This window comes from Salvelinus fontinalis, chromosome 13, assembly GCF_029448725.1.
Source record: "Salvelinus fontinalis isolate EN_2023a chromosome 13, ASM2944872v1, whole genome shotgun sequence".
In the NCBI taxonomy this organism is placed as follows: domain Eukaryota; kingdom Metazoa; phylum Chordata; class Actinopteri; order Salmoniformes; family Salmonidae; genus Salvelinus; species Salvelinus fontinalis.
In genome coordinates, this window is record NC_074677.1 from 24,860,057 (window position 1) to 24,885,533 (window position 25,477).

General features: G+C 46.7%; 1 protein-coding gene across 4 annotated transcripts in view; it reads right to left on the reverse strand.

Annotated features, from left to right (window-relative positions):
- Positions 1 to 6,670: 6,670 nt before the first annotated feature.
- The window catches only part of LOC129868294 (mediator of RNA polymerase II transcription subunit 13-like), a 179,748-nt gene continuing 160,941 nt past the window's right edge, over positions 6,671 to 25,477 (reverse strand). For all 4 annotated transcript variants that reach the window (XM_055942141.1, XM_055942139.1, XM_055942140.1 and 1 more), the window contains exons 18-30: positions 24,665 to 24,888; positions 23,944 to 24,133; positions 23,291 to 23,711; positions 22,963 to 23,173; positions 21,699 to 21,890; positions 20,062 to 20,285; positions 19,634 to 19,776; positions 16,658 to 16,816; positions 15,696 to 15,884; positions 15,257 to 15,408; positions 8,555 to 8,719; positions 8,158 to 8,258; positions 6,671 to 7,778 (exon numbers count right to left, since the gene is read on the reverse strand). In XM_055942141.1, coding sequence (XP_055798116.1) covers positions 7,646 to 7,778; positions 8,158 to 8,258; positions 8,555 to 8,719; positions 15,257 to 15,408; positions 15,696 to 15,884; positions 16,658 to 16,816; positions 19,634 to 19,776; positions 20,062 to 20,285; positions 21,699 to 21,890; positions 22,963 to 23,173; positions 23,291 to 23,711; positions 23,944 to 24,133; positions 24,665 to 24,888 — 2,504 coding nt within the window. In that variant the 3' untranslated portion in view covers positions 6,671 to 7,645. The remainder of the gene's footprint in view (positions 7,779 to 8,157; positions 8,259 to 8,554; positions 8,720 to 15,256; positions 15,409 to 15,695; positions 15,885 to 16,657; positions 16,817 to 19,633; positions 19,777 to 20,061; positions 20,286 to 21,698; positions 21,891 to 22,962; positions 23,174 to 23,290; positions 23,712 to 23,943; positions 24,134 to 24,664; positions 24,889 to 25,477) is intronic.

Below are 25,477 nucleotides of genomic sequence, written 5' to 3' on the forward strand. Positions count from 1 at the left end.
CCTGACCGTAGATTGCTTTGTATGTTTCTATTTTTAGATTGGTCAGGGTGTGATGTGGGTGGGTATTCTATGTCTGGGTATTCTATGATGTAGGTCTAGGTTTTCTGTTTCTGTGTGTTTGGCCTGGTGTGGTTCCCAATCAGAGGCAGCTGTCTATTGTTGTCTCTGATTGGGAGCCATATTTAGGTAGCCTGTTTTCCCACTTTTGTTTGTGGGTGGTTGTTTCCTGCTTTTGTGTTTGTGTCACCATTCAGGACTGTTTCGGTTTTCATTATCATTCACTTTGTTATTTTTGTATTTTGTCGTGTTCAGTCATTATTAAAATATGACGAATACTTACCACGCTGCATTTTGGTCCTCTTCTCCTTCACCAGACGAGAATCGTTACAGAACCACCCACCAACAACGGACCAAGCAGCGTGGTAAAAAGGAGGAATGGACATGGGAGGACATTCTGGACGGCAAGGGATCTTACACATGGGAGGAGATCCTGGCTGGAAGGGATTGCCTACCATGGGAACAGGTGGAAGCAGCCAGGAGAGCGGAGGCAGCAGGAGAAAGGAACCGGCGGTATGAGGGAACACGGTTGGCAAGGAAACCCGAGAGGCAGCCCCATAATTTTTTTGGGGGGGGGAACACAGGGAGATTGGCGGAGTCAGGTAGGAGACCTGAGCTAACTCCCCGTGCTTACTGTGGCGAGCGTCGTACTGGTCAGGCACTGTGCTATGCGGTGGAGCGCACGGTGTCTCCAGTACGTGTTCATAGCCCGGTACGTTACATCGCAGCTCCTCGCATCTGCCGGGCGAGAGTGGGCATCGAGCCAGGAAAGAGTGTGCCAGCCCTGCTCTCCAGGCCTCTAGCGCCCCTCTTCGGCCCAGGTTATCCTGCGCCAGCTCTGCACACTGTGTCTCCAGTACGTCTGCACAGCCCAGGGTGTCCTGTGCCTGCGCCCCGCACGTGCAGGGCCAAAGTCACCATACAGCCAGGACGGGTTGTGCAGGCTCTTTGCTCGAGACCTCCAGTGTGCCTCCACGGCCCAGTGTGGAGGGCGCGGCTCTGTTGCGACCTGCAGTGTGTGTGACGTTTGGTGTGGCGTTATCTTGTGTTTTTAATTTGTACACTTAGTGGCGTTATTTTATGTTTTTAATTTGTACACTTAGGTTACAAACATTCTGCCAACCATGGATTTCCAGTGGTGGGGTGTTGGACTGATCTTGTTGATCGTGTACATACCCGCTACGAACGGACTAAATAATGAAAACGCTGCTGGCAGCGGAATCCAATACAGCAGGGAGTTTTTACTACAATGCAACTCAAATACGAACGCGATGGATATCCCAATGGCCCATCTAATACCTGATTGTCTGCGAGTGGATTACAAACCGAAATGCAAACGTGGAAAACGCGGGGGAATCAGACAACGACTTAAAAAAATTAAGAACAAACTTCCCTTACCCACCACCTTGCTGATTAATGCCCAGTGACTGCGGGGGAAAGCGGATGAGTTGTCAGCGAATCTGCGCTTCCAACACGAATATCGGGAGGCCTGTTTGCTGGCATTTACTGAGACTTGGCTGGATGACAGAGTCCCGGACAGAGAAGTGGAGCCGGCCGGCTTCACCCTGGTCAGAGCGGACCGCGATCTGACAGTCACAGGGAAACTTCACGGCAGGGGCGTCTGCCTGCTTGTCAGGGACCAGTGGTGTAAATCGATCCTGGTAAGAGAGAGACTCTGTACCCCCGACATTGAACTGCTTTCTGTGTCACTGCGACCTTACTATCTGCCCCGTGAGTTCCCCCAATTGTTTGTTACCGTTGTGATTCAACCTAAAGCTAATATAACAAAGGCATCAGAGATTATTTATAATCTGTCACAGAAACTGGAATCCATCTCCCCCGACGCACCCAAATTTATTTTAGGGGATTTTAACAACTGTACCTTGCGCAAAGTCTTGCGCACATACCATCAGTATGTGAAATGTCACACTAGGAAAAATAGGACTCTTGATTTGTGCTATGGGACAATACCAAAGGCGTTCTCTGCCACCACCAGACCTCCTCTGGGGACATCAGACAAAATCTTCCCTAACAACAAGCCTTGGGTATCAAAACATCTAAAATCACTACTTGATAGGAAGAAGACAGTTTATGCTGGGGGTGATAGACAGGCTTTAAGAGATGTACAACGTGAGATCAAAAGACAGATACTGGTGGACAAGGAGGCATACAAGCAAAGGGTGGAGAGGACCCTCTCCTCAGGAAACTCAAGGGTGGCCTGGCAAGGGATTAAATCCATGGCTAGCGCCCCCCATATAGGCAGGGGAAAAACCAGTGCTGACCTTGGGGGATATGAGGGCCAGAACATGGCTAATGAACTGAATGTTTTCTTCTCAAGATTTGAATCAGACAACTTCGTGTCAGAGGTAAAACAAATGGAAGCATCATTACAAATGTTTGAGAGAGTTGTTGTTCAACAGTCTGATGTTCTAAAGTTGTTCAGGGGATGTAACACATACAAAAGCCCAGGCCCAGACAAAATAAGTGGGCATGTGTTAAAGCACTGTGCTGAACAACTGGCTGGTGTTTTTACAGACATTTTCCAATCCTCACTCAACCAGCAACACGTTCCAGTGTTGTGGAAAAAATCAATAATTATACCAATTCCTAAAGTATCGAATCCCTCTGTGCTGAATGACTATCGCCCTGTCGCTTTGACATCCTTAGTTATGAAATGCCTTGAGAAAATTGTGAAAAGTCATATTCTCAGTGTCACCCAGAAGCTCCTCGACCCATTTCAGTTTGCCTATCAGACCAGCAGAGGAGTTGATGATGCCATTCTTACCCTCCTTAACATGGTCTATAGACATCTAGAAGGTGCCAAATCCCATGTCAGGGTTCTGTTTGTTGACTTTTCTTCTGCCTTCAACACAATCCAGCCCTACATTCTGGCACAGAGACTCATTCGGGACTTTTCCTTAGATGGGGGGCTGGTTTTGTGGCTGTTGGACTTCCTGAGCCAACGCTCACAGCGAGTCAAAATAGGTCCCCACGTGTCGGATATACACAACACCAACACAGGCTCTCCTCAGGGATGTGTTTTGTCCCCACTCCATCACCAACACAGGCTCTCCTCAGGGATGTGTTTTGTCCCCACTCCAACACCAACACAGGCTCTCCTCAGGGATGTGTTTTGTCCCCACTCCATCACCAACACAGGCTCTCCTCAGGGATGTGTTTTGTCCCCACTCCAACACCAACACAGGCTCTCCTCAGGGATGTGTTTTGTCCCCACTCCAACACCAACACAGGCTCTCCTCAGGGATGTGTTTTGTCCCCACTCCATCACCAACACAGGCTCTCCTCAGGGATGTGTTTTGTCCCCACTCCATCACCAACACAGGCTCTCCTCAGGGATGTGTTTTGTCCCCACTCCATCACCAACACAGGCTCTCCTCAGGGATGTGTTTTGTCCCCACTCCATCACCAACACAGGCTCTCCTCAGGGATGTGTTTTGTCCCCACTCCATCACCAACACAGGCTCTCCTCAGGGATGTGTTTTGTCCCCACTCCAACACCAACACAGGCTCTCCTCAGGGATGTGTTTTGTCCCCACTCCATCACCAACACAGGCTCTCCTCAGGGATGTGTTTTGTCCCCACTCCATCACCAACACAGGCTCTCCTCAGGGATGTGTTTTGTCCCCACTCCATCACCAACACAGGCTCTCCTCAGGGATGTGTTTTGTCCCCACTTCTGTACATCTTGTACACTAATAGTTGTACTAGTTCCCATACTGACAGACACCTCGTTAAGTTCGCTGATGACACTGCCTTGATCAGCCTGTTGCATGATGACGAGGAACATCATGGCCCGGTCCTAGATGACTTTGTAGAGTGGTGTGAGGAATCACACTTGGTCCTCAATACTAACAAGACCAAAGAGATGTGCATAGACTTCAGGAAGCGTACAACACTTACCTCTGCAACATCTATCAGAGGCCAGAATATAGAAATTGTAGAGGAATATAAATATCGGGGTGTCATTTTGGACAGTAAGCTTCAGTGGAATAAATGTACAGACAAGATCTACAAAAAGAGCCAACAGAGACTGTACTTTCTAAAAAAGTTGGGTTCTATTAATATAGACTGTACTATATTGACTCTGTTTTACAAATCCTTTATTGAGAGTATTTTAACTTTTTGTATTGTTTGTTGGTTTGGCAATGCCACTGCCAGTCAGAGAAACATGCTGAGAAGGATTATTACCACAGCAAGTAAGGTACTTGGAGTCAAACAGACAGGCCTGGATGAGATATTTAAGGTCAGGGCCCTCCGTAAGGCTCACAAAATCATTTTAGACCCAAGTCACCCCCTGTACCTGGACTTTGAATTACTCCCCTCTGGGCGCAGGTATAGGGCACCCCTCAGCAGGAAAAATAGAACGAGACAATCATTTGTGATATCCCTCTTAAATAGCTCGGGCAAATGTTCCCATTGACCCCGTAAGGCCAGCAGGTTAGTCTTTTCTTCTTTTGTTTTTTTTTCTTTTGTTTTTAAATTTTAAATTTTTTGTATTTAAATGTTTTTAACATTTTTTTATGTTTTAAATGTTTTATTTCTTATTTCTTACTATTATTATTATTTTTTTTTTTTTTATTGGTGCGTGACTGTTATTGAAAGTTGTATTGTCAATCTTGTTTTGTATTTAACGCCACTTTAAATGTGTACATGACACTGCAACAAAATTTCCCCATGGGGACAATAAAGTAAGTAAGTAAGTAAGTGTATCCGGTGCCTCGGCCAAGGACAAGGCCTCCAGCATGTCTCCCCAGCCTGGTGAGTCATGTGCCTGTGCTAAACTCTAACCCTCCTGCATGTCTCCCCAGCCTGGTGAGTCCTGTGCCTTCTCCCAGAGCAAAGCCTCCTGTGATAATCCATGGCAAGAAGCCTCCAGTGATGATCCATGGCACGAAGCCTCCAGTGACGGTCCATGGCACGAAGCCTCCAGTGATGGTCCATGGCACGAAGCCTCCAGTGATGATCCATGGCAAGAAGCCTCCAGTGATGATCCATGGCACAAAGCCTTCAGTGATAATCCATGGCAAGAAGCACCCAGTGATAATCCATGGCAAGAAGCCTCCAGTGATGATCCATGGCACGAAGCCTCCAGTGATGATCCATGGCACGAAGCCTCCAGTGATGATCCATGGCACGAAGCCTCCAGTGATGATCCATGGCAAGAAGCCTCCAGTGATGATCCATGGCAAGAAGCCTCCAGTGATGATCCATGGCACGAAGCCTCCAGTGATGATCCATGGCAAGAAGCCTCGAGTGATAATCCATGGCAAGAAGCCTCCAGTGATGATCCAGAGTCTCCCTCCTGTCTGGAACAGCCAGAGTCTCCCTCCTGTCCGGGGCCCGCTGTGAGAGGTCCGGGGTCGGCGGTAAGGGTCCCCGCTCCAGAGATGCCAACTAAGTGGGCCAGGACTAAGGTGGAGCAGGGTCCACGTCCCGCACCAGAGCCGCCACCGTGGTGAAATGCCCACCCAGACCCTCCCCTATTGGTTCAGGTTTTGCGGCCGGAGTCCGCGCCTTTGGGGGGGGGGGGGGGGGGGGGGTTGTACTGTCACGCCCTGACCGTAGATTGCTTTGTATGTTTCTATTTTTAGTTTGGTCAGGGTGTGATGTGGGTGGGTATTCTATGTCTGGGTATTCTATGTTGTAGGTCTAGGTTTTCTGTTTCTCATGTTACATTCAAAACAACTGGGAACTTAGAAAAATACAAGGTCAAATCACAATGTTAGTGATCTTCAGGTCGGAAAGTTGGAGCTCTAGAAAGAGGCCAGAGTTCCCAGCCGGAAGTCGTTTTTTTCTGATTTCCCAGTTTGAACTCACTGAAGTCTGAGATTTTCGAGTTCCCTGTTTTGAACGCGACAACAGTAATGTTGACTGCTTGAACTTTACAAAAATAATGTCATCAAAGGTCATGAAGTTGCTTCGCACCAACGGCATGCATATTGTAGGAGGAACTATTTGTCAACCAAACACTCGATTTGGACTATGAACAAAACAGAAAAGTAATGTAGCACAACAAATATATATATATATGTATGAATAGAGGTCTATTTACACACAAAAGCAGACCATAGTAGTACATCTTGATGATAAAAAATGTCTTGCAAGCTTATGCATGAATACACCATACGGTGTCAAATTTGGATTTACTGAAAGGACAGTTTTATTCTGAACAGGTGAAGATACAAGATATGATCTTCCTCTGCACAAATAAACACTGCATATCCAATGGGCACCCATCCATTTGGCCAAAGTTATTCATTTACACCACACACAAGTCAAATGGAGTTGGTCCAAATGCATCTGTTACCACTCAGAAATGGTGGCAAAAAGCAAAACCTCAAGAGCAAATTGGGATTTGTATGGATAAGAAGAGGTATAGAGGGATGTGCTGAATCTGAAAGGAACCTTTCTTGCTCTATTCTTTTTTCTTTCTCCATCAAGATCTGTCACCAGACAGGGGTCAAACGTGAGGTCAGCTACATCCAAGAGAAGCCAATAGTTTTCTTCCACTCCACTATTGGTGTCCTTGTCAAATAGTTGCACATCACAATCACTCACCCAATAAGCAAGAACCACAACACACAAGCAGATGTAAAATTGAGTTGACACACTTTATTCCTAAAGCAGAAGCCGCACCACCCATCGCTGGCATGGCATTCATATATCTCTCTCTCTATATATATATATTGCCGTTTGGTTTGTGTGTCTAAATGTGTGGTATAAAATACTATATACGACAATGTACCTCTTTATTTGAACACAGTGAACTTCATTGCTGTACAAGTCCACTGCTGCTACAGCTTAGCTGTAAATCCTGCACGCACAAAGGCATGGACATAATTCTCCAATCTACTTCTTCTGTACATCGTGACAATACAAATATTTTGTCCCCAATACAAAAAAATAATACTCTAAAAGCAACCTACTGCAACTTTATTACATTTTTCTGGGTTTTTGTTTGTTTTTTAATTAAGATTATTACATATATCTTCGACAAGTTGCTTAAAAAGCAGGAAGGCGATATAAACCTTCTATATTTTATATATATATATATAAAAGAGTTTAAGAAATAAGACAAATTATACATTTAAAAACTTATAATAAATAAGATAGATGCAGGCATTTCATTTGGATAACATTTTATCCTAAGGAAAATAGTGAATATTTCAGGTCTTAAAACCAAGGATCCATTCTCAAGTTTTTGTTCACTGAAATGTCCCTTTTCTTCCAATACTTTACAGACGTTTTCCAAAAGGACTGTCTGACTATGGATCTCTTTTTCTCTTGTTCCTGTTATTAGCATAACCCGTTCCAGAAATCGCCCTCTTTTTCTTCCTCCTCCTCTTCCTTCTTCATCTTCTTGTGTGTGTCACAGTGGCAGGAGCAGACTGAGCCGTTTCTATTGCCCGTTGTTATGGCTGAGGGCTTCCTTCCATCCGGAAGCCCTCTGATCTCCTATTCAGATCTAGAACCACACAACGCATAGTGAAGTCCAACACTGCAGTCCAGCATCAGCCTGTCAGGTTGGACGTGTCCCCTCTTCTCCTACTCCCCCTCAGGCTATTTGTTACAACATGTTCATGATGAAGTTGTACATCTGGTTGAGCACCACAAAGTGGATGGGCAGACAGGAGCGCCGGTCCTGCGTTGCGGGGTCACACGTCAGCCAAGAGAGGGCATTGTACTGCTCCAGCACAAATCTGAAGGGGGGAGGAGAGAGAAGAGCGGGGGGAGGAGAGAGAAGGGCGGGGGGAGGAGGAGAGAGGAGGAGGAGAGAGGGAGGAGGAGAGATAAAACATGTGTTATTCACAATGAACACCTCTCAAAGAGAGCAAAAACCTTGATATCAAGTGGAATACTTCACTCTCTCTTCCATAAGCACATTAGATACAGAGACAGGCTAGGACATTTTTTAATATCTTCAATGGCTGAGCTGTGGATGAGATTCACAGATGAGAGTGCATGTGTGACCACAGAGTGTAGTATGTGTGGCTGCAGATTGTGTGTGTGCGTGTGTGGCTGCAGATTGTGTGTGTGTGTGTGTGACTGCAGAGTGTGTGTGGGTGGGTGTGTGTTTACCTGAGTACGTCCGAGGTCTGATTGGAGTCAAGGGGATGGGAGTGTTTGCTGTGCAGCAGTTCATCTGATTGCACTGAAGACACGTGGAGGTGCAAAGAGGCCTGAGCAAAGACAATACAAGACACACAGGGAGTCAGTGACAGGCCTAGTTAAGCCATTCACACAGTAATACCAGAGCAAATGTCAGTCAATCGCTAATATCCTGAGCAAGTGAATATTAATACAGGTCTAAAGAAAAGGATGTTTCAATTAACTCTGAGTGTTTGATATGCCAACTGCAAGCTTTAGTCTATCAACTCCTATCAGTAAAAAACAATCCTTTAAAAAAAAGACCATTAATAAGTACTTCAAGCTAGCTAGCATAAAATGGCTGGCAGAGGTTGTCTGACAGGTATACCTTGAGGAAAAGAGGACACTGGTTCTGAGCTTGAGGGCAAGCTGACCAGAACCAGTCAGGCAGTGCGCCGGCTTTGGCTGTGGACACAAAGTAGCCCAGGGCCAGGGGCTGCTGCAGAATGTTAGGAGCTTCATCATGGGATTCCATCCGATCCGTACTCTGGCCCTGGAAGGGAGGAGGAGTTAGTCTCTGGCTTGTTATAATGTACAACAGGGCTATACAACTGGTGGCCCACAGGCCAGATCCGTACCGTTTATTCATTTACATTGGCCCTTTAAAAAATTCTGAACATTAATCAAATCTGGGGGGAAAATCCCTGCCAAAATCCGATGTTCAGTGCCAAAATGACAATAACTTTGGTGGTTGTCTAGTGTGGTTTCTATCGGTTTTTAGCGCCTATATGGCATGTTGATAATATTTTCTTCATATGAATTTGGCTCTAGCATTTGAACAGTTTAAGCTAAAATATTATGACTACTTTCCTGAAAGCTACGACTCTAAGGAACTCATACGTGACTTCTGTTTCCCTCTCTGATACTCACAAGGACTCCTTAGAAGTGTGACAAAAACACACCGAATGACTGTGTCACGCCCTGATCTGTTTCACCTGTCCTCGTTATTGTCTCCACCCCCTCCAGGTGTCGCTTGTTTCCCCAGTGTATTTATCCTTGTGTTTCCTGTCTCTCTGTGCCAGTTCGTCTTGTATGTTTTCAAGTCAACCAGCGATTTTCCATTTCTCATGCTTTTTGCATTCTTATTTTTCTATTCCTCCCGGTTTTGACCCTTGCCTGTTTCTGGACTTTGTACCCGCCTGCCTGACCATTCTGCTTGCCTTGACCACGAGCCTGTCTGCCACTCTGTACCTCCTGGACTCTGATCTGGTTTTGACCTTTTTGCCTGTCCATGACCATTCTCTTGCCTACCACTTTGGATTAATAAGCATTGAAAGAGTCCAACCTTCTGCCTCCTGTGTCTGCATTTGGGTCTCGCCTTGTGCCTTGATAGACTGAGGGGAATGAATTCCAAATATACTTCCTTTAGACTGGAATTTGGCATTACCTGATATGACATACACTACAATCTGGTGGACACACATTCAAATGAGTGGATTTGGCTATTTCAGCCACACCCGTTGCTGACAGGTGTATAAAACTGAGCACACAGTCATGCAATCTCCATAGACAAACATTGGCAGTATAATGGCCTGTACTGAAGAGCTCAGTGGCTTTCAACGTGATAGGATGCCACCTCTCCAACAAGTCTGTTAGCTTCACGAAATTAGTTTCCATGGCCGAGCAGCCGCATATAAGCCTAAGATCCCCATGCGGAATGCCAATTGTTGGCTGGAGTGTGATGGCTGCCGCCGGAGGGGATGGCTATCATTTTACATGCTTCTAACCAACTGTGCTATTTTAATAGTATTTTCGCATTTTTTGTAACTCATTCTGTACATAATGTTGCTGCTACTGTCTCTTATGACCGAAAAGAGCTTCTGGACATCAGAACAGTGACTACTCACTGGACTAAGATTTTTTTCGCTAATGAGTCCGACACGGAGGATATACTGCTTTGTCAATACAAGGCCCAAATCCCTGTCATTTGCGTAAAGAAAGGACAGAAATACAGAGAGCTGAGGTCTGTGTGCGAATTTGTTGGAGAGTAAACCACCACTACCCTCTGTATTATTGGCCAACAAGCAATCATTGTAAAACAAACTGGACAATCTACAATTAAGACTATCCTACCAACGGGACATTAAAAACTGTAATATCTTATGTTTCACCGAGACTTGGCTGAACGACGACACGGATAATATAGAGCTGGCTGGCTTCTCCGTTTTTCGGCAGGACAGAGCAGCTACGTCTGGTAAGATGAGGGGCGGTGGAGTGTCTATTTGTCAATAACTGCTGGTGCGTGAAGTCTAATATTAAAGAAGTCTCAAGTTTTTGCTCGCGAGGTAGAGTACCTTATGATAAGCTGTCGACCACACTATCTACCAAGAGAGTTTACATCTATATTATTCGTAGCCGTCTATTTACCACCACAAACTGCTGGCACTAAAACTGCACTCAACCAGCTGTATTAGGCCATAAGCAAACAAGAAAATGCTCATCCAGAAGCGGAGCTCCTAGTGGCCGGGGACTTTAATGCAGGCAAACCTACCACCTTTACTCCACACAGAGACACATACAAAGCTCTCCATTGTCCTCCATTTGGCAAATATGAACATAATTCTAACCTGCTGGTTCCTGCTTACAAGCAAAATCTAAAGCAGGAAGTACCAGTGACTTGCTCAATACAGAAGTGGTCAGATGACGCGAATGCTACGCTACAGGACTGTTTTGTTAGCACAGAATGGAATATTTTCCTGGTATTTATCCAATGGCATTGAGGAGTATACCACCTCAGTCATCGGCTTCATCAATAGGTGCATCAACGACATCGTCACCACAGTGGCCATACGTACATATCCCAACCAGAAGCCATGGATTACAGGCAACATCAGCACCGAGCTAAAGCCTAGAGCTTCCGCATGCAAGGAGTGGGACACTAATCCGGACGCTTATAAGAAATCCTGCTATGCCCTCAGACAAACCATCAAACAGGCAAAGCTTCAATACAGGACTAAGATTGAATCCTACTACAACGGCTCTGACGCTCGTCGGATGTGGCAGGGCTTGAAAACTATTAAGGACTACAAAGGGAATCCCAGCCGCGAGCTGCCCAGTGATGTGAGCCTACCAGACGAACGAAATGCTTTTCATGCTCGCTTTGAGGCAAGCAACACTGAAGCTTGCACGAGAGTACCAGCTGTTCCGGACAACTGTGTGATCAAGCTCTCCATAGCCGATGTGAGCAAGACCTTTAAACAGGTCAACATTCACAAAGCCGCGGGGCCAGACGGATTACCAGGATGTTATCAAAGCATGCTCTGACCAACTGGCAAGTGTCTTCACTGACATTTTCAACCTCTCCCTGGCCAAGTCTGTAATACCTCCATATTTCAAACAGACCACCATTGGCCCTGTGCCCAAGATAGCGAAGGTAACCTGCCTAAATGATTACCGCCCTGTAGCACTCACGCCGGTAGCCATGAAGTGCTTTGAAAGGCTGGTCATGGCTCACATCAACACCATCATGCCAGAAACCCTAGACCCACTCCAATTCACATACCGCCCCAACAGATCCACAATTGACGCAATCTCAATCGCACTCCACACTGCCCTTTCCCATCTGGACAAAAGGAACACCTATGTGAGAATGCTGTTCATTGACTACAGCTCAGCGTTCAACACCATAGTGCCCACAAAGGTCATCACTAACCTAAGGCTCTGGGACTAAACACCTCTCTCTGCAACTGGATCCTGGACTTCCTGACGGGCTGCCCCCAGGTGGTAAGGTTAGGCAACAACACATCTGCCATGCTGATCCTCAACATATGGGTCCCCAGATCCTCAAAAAGTTCTACAGTTACCGCCTGGTATGGCAACTGCTCGGCATCTGACCGGAAGGCGCTACATCACCGGGGCCAAGCTTCCTGACATCCAGGACCTATATACTAGGCTGTGTCAGAGGAAGGCCCAGAAAATTGTCAAAGACTCCAGTCACTCAAGTCATAGACTGTTGTTCTCTCTGCTACCGCACGGAAAGCGGTACCGGAGCGCCAAGTCTTGGACCAAAAGGCTCATTAACATCTTCTACCCCCAAGCCATACGACTGCTGAACAACTAATCAAATGGCCACCCGGACTATTTACATTGACCCCCCCCTTTGTTTTTACACTGCTACTACTCACTGTTTATTATCTATGCATAGGCACTTTACAAATTACCTCGATGAACCTGTATCCCTGCACATTGACTCGGTACCGGTACCCCCTGTATATAGCCTCGTTATTGTTATATAGATTTCTTGTGTTACCCATTGATTGATTTTAGTTAGTTTATTTAGTAAATATTTTAACTATTTCTTGAACTGCATTGTTGGTTAAGGGCTTGTAAGTAAGTATGTATTCGGTGCATGTGACAAATACATTTTGATTTGATTTGTAAAGCTCGACACCATTGGACTCTGGAGCAGTGGAAACGCATTCTCTGGAGTGATGAATCACGCTTCACCATCTGGCACACCGATGGACAAATCTGGGCTACCTGGCCGAATACATAGTGCCAACTGTAAAGTTTGGTGGAGGAGGAATAATGGTCTGGGGCTGTTTTTCATGGTTTGGGCTCGGCCCTTTAGTTCCAGTAAAGGGAAATCTTAACGTGACAGCATACAATTACATTCTAGACGATTCTGTGCTTCCAACTTTGTGGCAACAGTTTGGGAAAGGCCCTTTACTGTTTCAGCATGACAATTGACAAAGCGAAGTCCATACAGAAATGGTTTGTCGAGATCGAGATCAGTGTGGAAGAACTTGACTGGCCTGCACAGAGCCCTGACCTCAATCCCATAGAAAAAAGGGATCCATTAGAAAGCCTACTGCGAGCCAGGCCTAATCGCCCAACATCAGTGCCCGACCTCACTAATGCTCTTGTGGATGTAAGCCCCTCAGCAATGTTCCAACATCTAGTGGAAACCTTCCCAGAAGAGTGGAGGCTGTTATATCAGCAAAAATGGGACAAACTTCATATTAATGCCGAGCAGGTGTCCACATACTTGTGTTATTTATTGAGATGCTTAGTTTTTAGATGATTTTAATATGACCTAATTATTTTTAAGAAGTGTTATGAGCAAGTGTTGCGCCTTTTCCTTTACAATGACGATCACATTGTTTGGTTGCATCTCCATTCACGTTAGTTGAGCTGGCCTCCACTTTCCTAATGACTTTTAGCAACATTTCATTTTAGGAAAAGTTATTTATTGGTGGTTGTGCGTTGCAGAATATACAGAATAATGGCATGTGGAAAATGTCTGACCTCCCTGTAATTAACCTTTTTACATCTGGCCCCCAAAATAATATAGTTTAATAGCCCTGATGTACACTGTACAAGGCTATTGCTTTTTCATACAATACAGATCAACTCCTCAATACTAAGTAACACTAGCATTATCAATCCAGCCATTTATCCCAAGCCAAATCGACTTTACTGCACTTAACAAACATATAAACGCAACATGCAACAATTCCTGAGTTCGAGTTCATATAAGGAAATCAGTCCATTTAAATAAATTCAATAGGCCTCAATCTATGAATTTTACATTGACTGGGAATACAGATATGTTGGTCACAGATACTTTAAAAAAAAAAAGTAGGGGCGTGGATCAGAAAATCAGTCAGTATCTGGTGTGACCACCATTTGCCTCATGCAGCACGACACATCTCTTTCGCATAGAGTTAATCAGGCTGTTGATTGTGGCCTGTGGAATGTTGTCCCACTCCTCTTTAATGGCTGTGCGAAGTTGCTAGATATTGGCAGGAACTGGAACATGCAGTCGTACACATCGATCCAGAGCATCCCACACATGCTCAATGGGTGATATGTCTGAGTATGCAGGCCATTGAAGAATTGGGACATTTTCTGCTTCCAGGAATTTTGTAAAGATCCTTGCGACAGGAGGCAGTGTCACCTGCCCTTGTGCTTGTCTCCACCCCCTTCAAGTGTCGCCCATCTTCCCCATTATCCCCTGGGTATTTAGACCTGTGTTCTCTGTTTGTCTGTGCTAGTTCATCTTGTTTGTCAAGTCAACCAGCGTTTTGTCTCAGCTCCTGCTTTTCCCAGTCTCTCTTTTTCTCTCGCTCCTGGTTTTGACCTGCCCCTGAACCTGAGCCTGCCTGCCATCCTGTACATTTGCCCCACTACTCTGGATTATCGACCCCTGCCTGCCTTGACCTGTCGTTTGCCCGCCCCTGTTGGGGGGATTCATCTGTGAAGAGCACACGACTCCAGCATGCCAGTGGCCATCGAAGATTAGCATTTTCCCACTTTAGTTGATTACGATGGCGAACTGCAGTCAGGTCAAGACACTGGTGAGGATGACGAGCACACAGATGAGCTTCCCTGAGACGATTTCTGACCATTTGTGCAAACCCACAGTTTCATCAGCTGTCCAGGTTGCTGGTCTCAAACGATCCTGCAGGTGAAGAAGCCGGATGTGGAGGTCCTGGGCTGGCGTGGTTACACGGTGGTCTCCAGTTGTGAGGCCAGTTGGACTTATTGCCAAATTTTCTAAAACGACGTTGGAGGCAGCTTATGGTAGAGAAATTAACATTAACTTATCTGTCAACAGCTCTGGTGGACATTCCAGCAGTCAGCATGCCAATTGCACGCTTCCTCAAAACTTGAGACATCTGTGACATTGTATTATGACAAAACTGCACATTCTAGAGTGGCCTTTTATTGTCCCCAGCACAAGGTACACCTGTGTAATGATCATGCTGTTTAATCAGATTCTTGAAATGCCACACCTGTCAGGTGTGTGGATTATCTTGGCAAAGGAGAAACGCTAACTAAAAGGGATGTAAACAAATTTGTGCACAAGATTTTTGAGAAATAAGCTTTTTGTATGTATGGAACATTTATGGGATCTTTTATTTCAGCTCGTGAAACATGGGACCAACACTTTACATGTTGTGTTTATATTTTTTGTTCAGTATAAATGACTTTGTGTTAATCTTAAATGTAGGTTATTTCTTTGCTTCTATAAAGTCTGTACTACTACTAGTCTCTACACAGATGAGATGTGTTGTGGTGGGTCTACCTTGCTGCCGTCTCCCCCCTGGTGGTAGTGGCCGCCGGGGGAGTGTACGGGTGAGGTGGTGGGCGAGGAGGGCAGGATGTTGATGATGTCAGGGTCCACCAGGTCGTTCTCCTGATCCAGCAGGTCAAAGATCCCGATGGCGTCCGACCCATCTAGACAGAAGGGAGGAGAAGAGGACAGAGACTTAGAATAAGCTTTGAATTTTCAATATACTCTGAGGCTAAATGGAGAGAGATAGAGACCCATATGAAGCAAAAAAACAAGACGGAGTTGAGAACTTGAATAGCGCAAAAAACTATTTCCAGTGGACTCAATCAATTATTTTCAAGAGAGATAAGACAACACAAGTTGCAGTAGAAGCCTTCCAATAAAACGGATGAATTGAGGTCAAAGGTGAGAGTTGAGAGGTGAGGCCAGAGGGAAAAGCATTGTGACTCACCGGGGATAGGGTTGAAGGCGATGTCTATGTTGGTGTCAGTAGTGTAGTTGGAGCTGGCCACCTGGACGAAGGCTGAAGTGGGGAACACCAGGATGTGGGTACAGGACGTGTCCTGGGGAGTACTCAGCTGGGACGTCTGCATGTTTAGAGTGGTGCTACGGCCAAACACTGAGCCTGTAGACACAGAGTCTGGAGAGAGAGAGAGGGGGAGACAGGCTAAGAATACAGTACGTTCATCTTCATTGAATCTACATTGAATGCATACAGTATACACACAAATGAAAACTGTTGACATCTGCTATAGCTATCATCCATTAAATGAATCTGTGAATGAATTAGTAACACCATTTAATTGATGCAGCAAAAATGTAAGTGGTGCCAATAAAAGCAACCATCTTTCAACTGGCCATTATTAATTAGTCCAGCGCTCTATTCACAGATTATAATGATTATCTGTTGAGTACAACCCACAATGTCTGGGTCAAAGCTACGTCCTGGGAAAGGAGACAGCCGTCTCTGTTCACCAAAACCACCGGTCTGGAGGGACCCGTCCAGCCCCTCCTCATATACAGCAGTAGACCCATATTATACACTGACAGTGTCAATGGTCCATGCCAATCACTCCCCAAAATAAACCCACTGATCTAGAGCTCCATCACATCACACAGAAATAAATGGAGCCTGAGAACTAGTGGTTTATGACTGAGAGAAGCAGTGTCCTCAAAACTATCAATCTGATAACGACAAGGAGCGACATGCATTATAACAGGCTGCCACCATCCATCAGATGCAAGTACATGCTCACACACACACACACACACACACACACACACACACACACACACACACACACACACACACACACACACACACACACACACACACACACACACACACACACACACACACACACACACACACACACACACACACACACACACAGAGGCAGGAGGACATAGTACCTGGCATGATGACAAAAGAGCACTGTGGCTCCATGGCGACCAGACAGGCGCTAAGGATGCTGGGAGTGTCGGAGGCAGAGATGCCACACATACGACACATCTCCTTGAGACGGCGACTTAGAGACTGCAGGTTCCTCCTGCTCAGCAGAATACTCCAGTCTGGAAAGGAGGGAGAGAGGGAAGAAAGAGAAGAATAAGTCAATGAGTAAGACAAGATAAATGTAAAATAGCAAAGTACCTCTGAGGACACCACTATTCTTTGACTAGCAATAATGTGTTATGGAGGAGATTGAAAAGAATGAGTAAAACAAGATGAGTGTAAAACAGCAAAGTACCCCATTGAGAGGGCTAGATCCTAAATACCCCATTGAGATTATAGAGGGCTAGATCCTAAATACCCCATTGAGATTATAGAGGGCTAGATCCTAAGTACCATCTTGAGATTATAGAGGGCTAGAACCCAAGTACCCTATTGAGATTTTAGAGGGCTAGATCCTAAATACCCCATTGAGATTATAGAGGGCTAGATCCTAAGTACCCCATTGAGATTATAGAGGGCTAGAACCTAAGTACCCTATTGAGATTATAGAGGGCTAGATCCTAAATACCCCATTGAGATTATAGAGGGGTAGATCCTAAGTACCCAATTGAGATTATAGAGGGCTAGATCCTAAATACCCCATTGAGATTATAGAAGGCTAGATCCTAAATACCCCATTGAGATTATAGAGGGCTAGATCCTAAATATCCCATTGAGATTATAGAGGGCTAGATCCTAAATACCCCATTGAGATTATAGAGGGCTAGATCCTAAGTACCCCATTGAGATTATAGAGGGCTAGAACCTAAGTACCCTATTGAGATTATAGAGGGCTAGATCCTAAATACCCCATTGAGATTATAGAGGGCTAGATCCTAAGTACCCAATTGAGATTATAGAGGGCTAGATCCTAAGTACCCCATTGAGATTATAGAGGGATAAATCCTAAATACCCCATTGAGATTATAGAGGGCTAGAACCTAAGTACCCCATTGAGATTATAGAGGGCTAGATCCTAAATACCCCATTGATATTATAGAGGGCTAGATCCTAAATACCCCATTGAGATTATAGAGGGCTAGATCCTAAGTACCCCATTGAGATTATAGAGGGCTAGATCCTAAATACCCCATTGAGATTATAGAGGGCTAAATCCTAAATACCCCATTGAGATTATAGAGGGATAAATCCTAAATACCCCATTGAGATTATAGAGGGCTAGAACCTAAGTACCCTATTGAGATTATATAGGGCTAGATCCTAAATACCCCACTGAGATTATAGAGGGCTAGATCCTAAGTACAGCATTGAGATTATAGAGGGCTAGAACCTAAGTACCCTATTGAGATTATAGAGGGCTAGATCCTAAATGCCCCACTGAGATTATAGAGGGCTAGATCCTTAGTACCCCATTGAGATTATAGAGGGCTAGATCCTAAATACCCCATTGAGATTATAGAGGGCTAGATCCTAAGTACCCCCATTGAGATTATAGAGGGATAAATCCTAAATACCCCATTGAGATTATAGAGTGCTAAATCCTAAATACCCCATTCAGATACAGGGCTAAATCCTAAATACCCCATTGAGATAATAGAGGGCTAAATCCTAAATACCCCATTGAGATTATAGAGGGCTAAATCCTAAATACCCCATTGAGATTATAGAGGGCTAGATCCTAAGTACCCCATTGAGATTATAGAGGGCTAGATCCTAAATTAGGGCTAGATCCTAAATACCCCATTGAGATTATAGAGGGCTAGATCCAAAATACCCCATTGATATTATAGATGGCTAGATCCTAAATACCCCATTGAGATTATAGAGGGCTAGATCCTAAATACCCCATTGATATTATAGAGGGATAAATCCTCAGTACCCCATTGAGATTATAGAGGGCTAGATCCTAAGTACCCCATTGAGATTATAGAGGGCTAGATCCTAAATTAGGGCTAGATCCTAAATACCCCATTGAGATTATAGAGGGCTAGATCCTAAATACCCCATTGATATTATAGAGGGCTAGATCCTAAATATCCCATTGAGATTATAGAGGGCTAGATCCTAAATACCCCATTGATATTATAGAGGGCTAGATCCTAAATACCCCATTGAGATTATAGAGGGCTAGATCCTAAATACCCCATTGATATTATAGAGGGCTAGATCCTAAATACCCCATTGAGATTATAGAGGGCTAGATCCTAAATACCCCATTGCGATTATAGAGGGCTAGATCCTAAATACCCCATTGATATTATAGAGGGCTAGATCCTAAATACCCCATTGATATTATAGAGGGCTAGATCCTAAATACCCCATTGAGATTATAGAAGGCTAGATCCTAAATACCCCATTGAGATTATAGAGGGCTAGATCCTAAATATCCCATTGAGATTATAGAGGGCTAGATCCTAAATACCCCATTGATTTTATAGAGGGCTAGATCCTAAATACCCCATTGATATTATAGAGGGCTAGATCCTAAATATCCCATTGAGATTATAGAGGGCTAGATCCTAAATACCCCATTGATATTATAGAGGGCTAGATCCTAAATACCCCATTGAGATTATAGAGGGCTAGATCCTAAATACCCCATTGATATTATAGAGGGCTAGATCCTAAATACCCCATTGAGATTATAGAGTGCTAGATCCTAAATACCCCATTGAGATTATAGAGGGCTAGATCCTAAATACCCCATTGATATTATAGAGGGCTAGATCCTAAATACCCCATTGAGATTATAGAGGGCTAGATCCTAAATACCCCATTGAGATTATAGAGGGCTAGATCCTAAATACCCCATTGATATTATAGAGGGCTAGATCCTAAATACCCCATTGAGATTATAGAGGGCTAGATCCTAAATACCCCATTGATATTCTAGAGGGCTAGATCCTAAACTGCTGGTTGACTGTTGTCCTCCTCACCTCTCAACTCGCCGTGTCCCATTCGGCCCAAGCGACCTATCACCACCCTCCATGGCACAGATGTCATCTGCACCAGCCCCAAGCACCAATCCCACAGCTTCTGCAGGCCCGACCTCCGGGCAGAGCCTTTTCTCCTCCGTGCTCTGAACAAAAACACCCACATACTGTCACACCTAAAACATTTAACACTACACTCATAACTACAAATCACCAAGGAGTTGCCAGGTTGAAGGAAACGTGGAGATTGTGGATCTTGCATTGTTTTCATCGTTACCTGGAAACAACCCACAACAAACATTGTTTTGCAAAAAAAATAAAAAATACTAGCTGCAAAATACATTTGCAATGCTCTGCTTGAGGTTTGCTGACTCTAGATGGTGGTAGAAGTGATGAGGATGATGATGGTGTGTGCTGCCAGGTAGTCCCACCTGTTGGGCACGTCGATGCTGATGATGCAGGTCTCCAGCAGCTCTCCGTACAGGTCAGTGCAGGTGGCCAGGAGCCAGCGTTGGTCGTGGGACAGGCAGTAGCCCACAAACAGCACGTTGTACTTCTGAGAGGCCTCTCCGAACGTCTCCCCCAGCTCAGTCTGCTTGTCCTTGGTGGGTGCCAGGATGAAGGGAGGCGTGTAGAGCCGCAAAGACTCTGGTCTCTGTTTGGTAGAGAGAGAGGGGTCAAAGGTTAGGGGTTAGACGAGGGTCATGTTCAGTAAGGATCTTTTTTTTACTGGGAGGTAGCTATCTACTTATGTCTAATAACAATGCATATTTTTTTATTTACCATTGCAACACGCTTAGGTACATTGTGCCCTACTGAACACAACCCAGGACTATATCTGTCTGTCTACTCTAGACAGACATTGTATGTACAAGAGTCACTGGGTTGGTTAGTCGACAGCCAACATTCTACCAGTGTCACTACTGAGATGCCATTTATCCAGCTAGCTAAGTAGCTCAGCTCCTGCTCTAGTCCCCACTCCACTACACTCCACTGTGTACAGGGTAAATGTAATGTAGTGGCTGGCTGGCCTGGGAAAGTTAAATAGGATTGGGTGGCAGTCTGGGGCCTCTCCCTGTCTAAACCTGTAGCCTGGAAGCCCTTAGGGAGGTCTCCGGAAGCTAGCCAAGCAGATAATGGAAAGAAAACTGGAGAGAAGGAAAAGGGTTATAAGATCCCATGGTCTTGTTCCAGGACTAAGGGGGTTAGTGTAACACTTTCTCCATCTCAGTGCCCCTTTCCTCTCTCCCTCGCTATCGTTCTCTTGCTGGCACACCACACATGGCCAGAGTAGGGCTGAGGAGCAGAGGGCTGAGGAGCAGAGGGCTGAGGAGCAGAGGGCTGAGGGGCTGAGGAGCAGAGGGCTGAGGAGCAGAGGGCTGAGGGGCTGAGGAGCAGAGGGCTGAGGGGCTGAGGAGCAGAGGGCTGAGGAGCAGAGGGCTGAGGAGCAGAGGGCTGAGGAGCAGAGGGCTGAGGAGAAGAGGGCTGAGGAGCAGAGGGCTGAGGGGCTGAGGAGCAGAGGGCTGAGGAGCAGAGGGCTGAGGGGCTGAGGGGCTGAGGAGCAGAGGGCTGAGGGGCTGAGGAGCAGAGGGCTGAGGAGCAGAGGGCTGAGGAGCAGAGGGCTGAGGGGCTGAGGAGCAGAGGGCTGAGGAGCAGAGGGCTGAGGGGCTGAGGAGCAGAGGGCTGAGGAGCAGAGGGCTGAGGGGCTGAGGAGCAGAGGGCTGAGGAGCAGAGGGCTGAGGAGCAGAGGGCTGAGGAGCAGAGGGCTGAGGAGCAGATGGGGAGGGTCAGGCTATGACAGGGATGGGCAATCCTGGTCCTCAGGGGAGGTTGTGTCTGCCGGTTTACAGTTCTCCCTGGCATTTCATTCATCATTGTTTTCCCATAGCACACACACCTGGTTTCCCAGCTCTAAACCAGTCAATGATTCAAACCAGCAGACACTTAGGACCCGACATGCCCCCCCCCCCCCCTGGTGTAGGAGCTGCATAATGTTAGTTAAGTTAAAGTTGGGATAATGTTAGTTAGGCTCCTGTCATGTTTGTTTTTGTCAGGGATGTTTGTTTACCTCTGGGCTCTTCAGTGCAGTGTCGATGGCCAGGCCAGGGCCAAAGCCAGTTAGTGACTTGACGTTGGTGGATCTGGGGAGGGGCCGCCTACACTGGGAGAACACTGAGAAGGCCAGGGACTTGAGGTGTTGAGCATAGATATGACGCTCCTCGCTCCTCACCGGCTGGAGCAGGTACTGGCACGGGATGATCTGAGAGGGGAGAGGTGGAAACCAATCGGTCGGCATACAACTTTAACAAAAGTACATTCTATCTTCTCTTGTACCGATTGTCCTGCCTGACATATTTGGCACTAAAACAAAGTCTTATCAACTATTTGTGAAACATTTTATTGTAAATAAACATACACGTTCTAACATACACGTTCTAACATACACGTTCTAACATACAAGTTCTAACATTGCCACCAAACATTCTTTCATCAACACACACACGCACAGAGTTGTGTTGAGGTTACCTGTACAGAGACAGACTTGTGTTGAGGTTACCTGTACAGAGACAGAGTTGTGTTGAGGTTACCTGTACAGAGACAGAGTTGTGTTGAGGTTACCTGTACAGAGACAGACTTGTGTTGAGGTTACCTGTACAGAGACAGACTTGTGTTGAGGTTACCTGTACAGAGACAGAGTTGTGTTGAGGTTACCTGTACAGAGACAGAGTTGTGTTGAGGTTACCTGTACAGAGACAGACTTGTGTTGAGGTTACCTGTACAGAGACAGAGTTGTGTTGAGGTTACCTGTACAGAGACAGAGTTGTGTTGAGGTTACCTGTACAGAGACAGACTTGTGTTGAGGTTACCTGTACAGAGACAGACTTGTGTTGAGGTTACCTGTACAGAGACAGACTTGTGTTGAGGTTACCTGTACAGAGACAGACTTGTGTTGAGGTTACCTGTACAGAGAAAGAGTTGTGTTGAGGTTACCTGTACAGAGACAGAGTTGTGTTGAGGTTACCTGTACAGAGACAGACTTGTGTTGAGGTTACCTGTACAGAGACAGAGTTGTGTTGAGGTTACCTGTACAGAGACAGACTTGTGTTGAGGTTACCTGTACAGAGACAGAGTTGTGTTGAGGTTACCTGTACAGAGACAGAGTTGTGTTGAGGTTACCTGTACAGAGACAGACTTGTGTTGAGGTTACCTGTACAGAGACAGACTTGTGTTGAGGTTACCTGTACAGAGACAGACTTGTGTTGAGGTTACCTGTACAGAGACAGAGTTGTGTTGAGGTTACCTGTACAGAGACAGAGTTGTGTTGAGGTTACCTGTACAGAGACAGAGTTGCGGATGTGTGGTGGGAGGAATTGGAGCATCTCCAGGTAGCAGCGCAGCAGGCCCAGGGTCCACACACTGGACCCCGCCTCAGGCTCCTCATAGGTGAAGGGGTCCACGATGTACACCACGATGGCCGGGGGGTACGTTATGGCATGAGAATCTCCATCCGTTGGCACACCCACCTTCTCTCGCTCCATGGTGCTGGAGAGGAGGACAAGAGAGAGAGGGAGTTCGGACAAGGAATGGGGTTTCGCTCCGGGGACTGTGTATGTGTGTGTGTGTGTACATGAGTGAATTCAGGCCCGGTGTTGTACCTACCTCTCAAGGGGTTCAGTGGGTGCCTGGGCCTGGCTGGCTGAGTCCCCCCCGGGGAGGCCTGCGTTCTGGGCCCCAGCCTGCTGGCCCAGCTGCCCTCCCTGGGTGCCACCACCCTGGCCCTGGTTCTGCATGCTCATGGTCCCAAAGGGAGGGAAGGAGCTGGGCTTGGCAGACTGCACCCCACTGCTGGGCTGGCTCCCTGACGACGCCGTGCTGTTGGCTACACCAGTGTTGTTACTAGGCACGCTGCTGCTGTTGTTGCTGTTGTTGGGGAGGGAGGGGGTCGCTGAGTTTTGGGGGCAAGCCGAGGTGGTGGAGGAGGAGCCAGAGGATTGTGTGGATGAGGATTGGTTGGTGGCAGGAGGAGGCGTGGGCTGTGTGAGGAGGGAGCTGTCTAAAGGCTGTGCGGCGAGGTATGGAGCTGATGGCAGAGACAGGAGCACAGAGAAAATCTGCATTTATAAGCCATCTAAACAAATTAGCATTACACTTTAGTCAGCATCCGCTACAACAAACCTTTTAGAAAAACAAGATCCTTTTAGAATCCAAAAATAGGCTTTTTGATCTTCTAAAGCCTTGGGTATATGGGCATGGGGGGTACAGAAAGGCCTGAGCCCGACCAATTCCCCACCTGTGTCGTCATTGGAACCTACCGAGGTCGTGGCGGCAGACTTGTGCATAGAGCTTGAGTTTGGCAAAGGCATCGCTGTTGCCGCTGGCAGCCTTGATGAACCAATCGCTGACGGGCTGCTCCGCTAGCTTCTTAGCAGCCGATCCGCCCACTCTCACGATGCCGTCCGGGTGACCTTTTGAGATTGGCTGGTGCTGGCCCAGACGACATGACTGCAGGGAACATGGAGGGAGAGAAAGGGCTGGATGAATAGTTAGACAACAGCACAGGAGTGACTGAGTGACTTGATGTCGAGGCAATAAGGAATGGTAAGGAAATGGAGTAGACAGACCTTTTTCTTTTTTTACAGTAGGCTGGGTTGTAAGCGTCTAGTATGTTTTTAAAATGTTTAATTTAAACAGGCAAGTCAGTAAGCGTCTAGTAAGGTCTGGGTCAAGCCTATTTCATTGAAGAATTGAAAAGTGACCTTTGTTTTCAAATAGGAATTTGTAAATGTTTCATATCCAAAATTAAAACGCATCTGACCCCAACCCTAGCCTGGTCCTCAATCTATTTGTGCATTCTTGCATTTTTGGTCATATGCTCTTAACCCCTAACTCCTATGGTCAACTCCAATGGGTCATTGTCATGAAAAACACAAGATCTGGGACCAGGCAACTCCAAAAAGGTGGTTGCTTCAGCTGTCCAAGATGCCCACTCTCTTGCATGATAAATGGACAGTTGTTGACGTTCTCCAGCCTCACCTCGTAGACGGCGGTGAGGTCCCTGAAGAAGCTCTTAGCCCCCTGGAGCAGGGCCTCGTTGTCAGGACAGACCACCAGGTAGCCCACGTCCCTGTGGGAGCCAAATGGGTCCAGTAGCAGCTTCTCCCAGTAGGGCAGGCCGAATGGAGACAGCACCACAAAGTCATACTCATAACCCACCAGGAAGGTTGGGATGGGCAGGGGCTCTGGAGACTCATCTGTGCCTGATGGAGGGGAGGGGGGAGAAGGGAGGAGAGGCAGGAGAGGATGGGCGGGGGAACGGAAGGGAGGAGAGGCAGGAGAGGATGGGCGGGGGAACGGAAGGGAGGAGAGGCAGGAGAGGATGGGCGGGGGAACGGAAGGGAGGAGAGGCAGGAGAGGATGGGCGGGGGAACGGAAGGGAGGAGAGGCAGGAGAGGATGGGCGGGGGAACGGAAGGGAGGAGAGGCAGGAGAGGATGGGCGGGGGAACGGAAGGGAGGAGAGGCAGGAGAGGATGGGCGGGGGAACGGAAGGGAGGAGAGGCAGGAGAGGATGGGCGGGGGAACGGAAGGGAGGAGAGGCAGGAGAGGATGGGCGGGGGAACGGAAGGGAGGAGAGGCAGGAGAGGATGGGCGGGGGAACGGAAGGGAGGAGAGGCAGGAGAGGATGGGCGGGGGAACGGAAGGGAGGAGAGGCAGGAGAGGATGGGCGGGGGAACGGAAGGGAGGAGAGGCAGGAGAGGATGGGCGGGGGAACGGAAGGGAGGAGAGGCAGGAGAGGATGGGCGGGGGAACGGAAGGGAGGAGAGGCAGGAGAGGATGGGCGGGGGAAC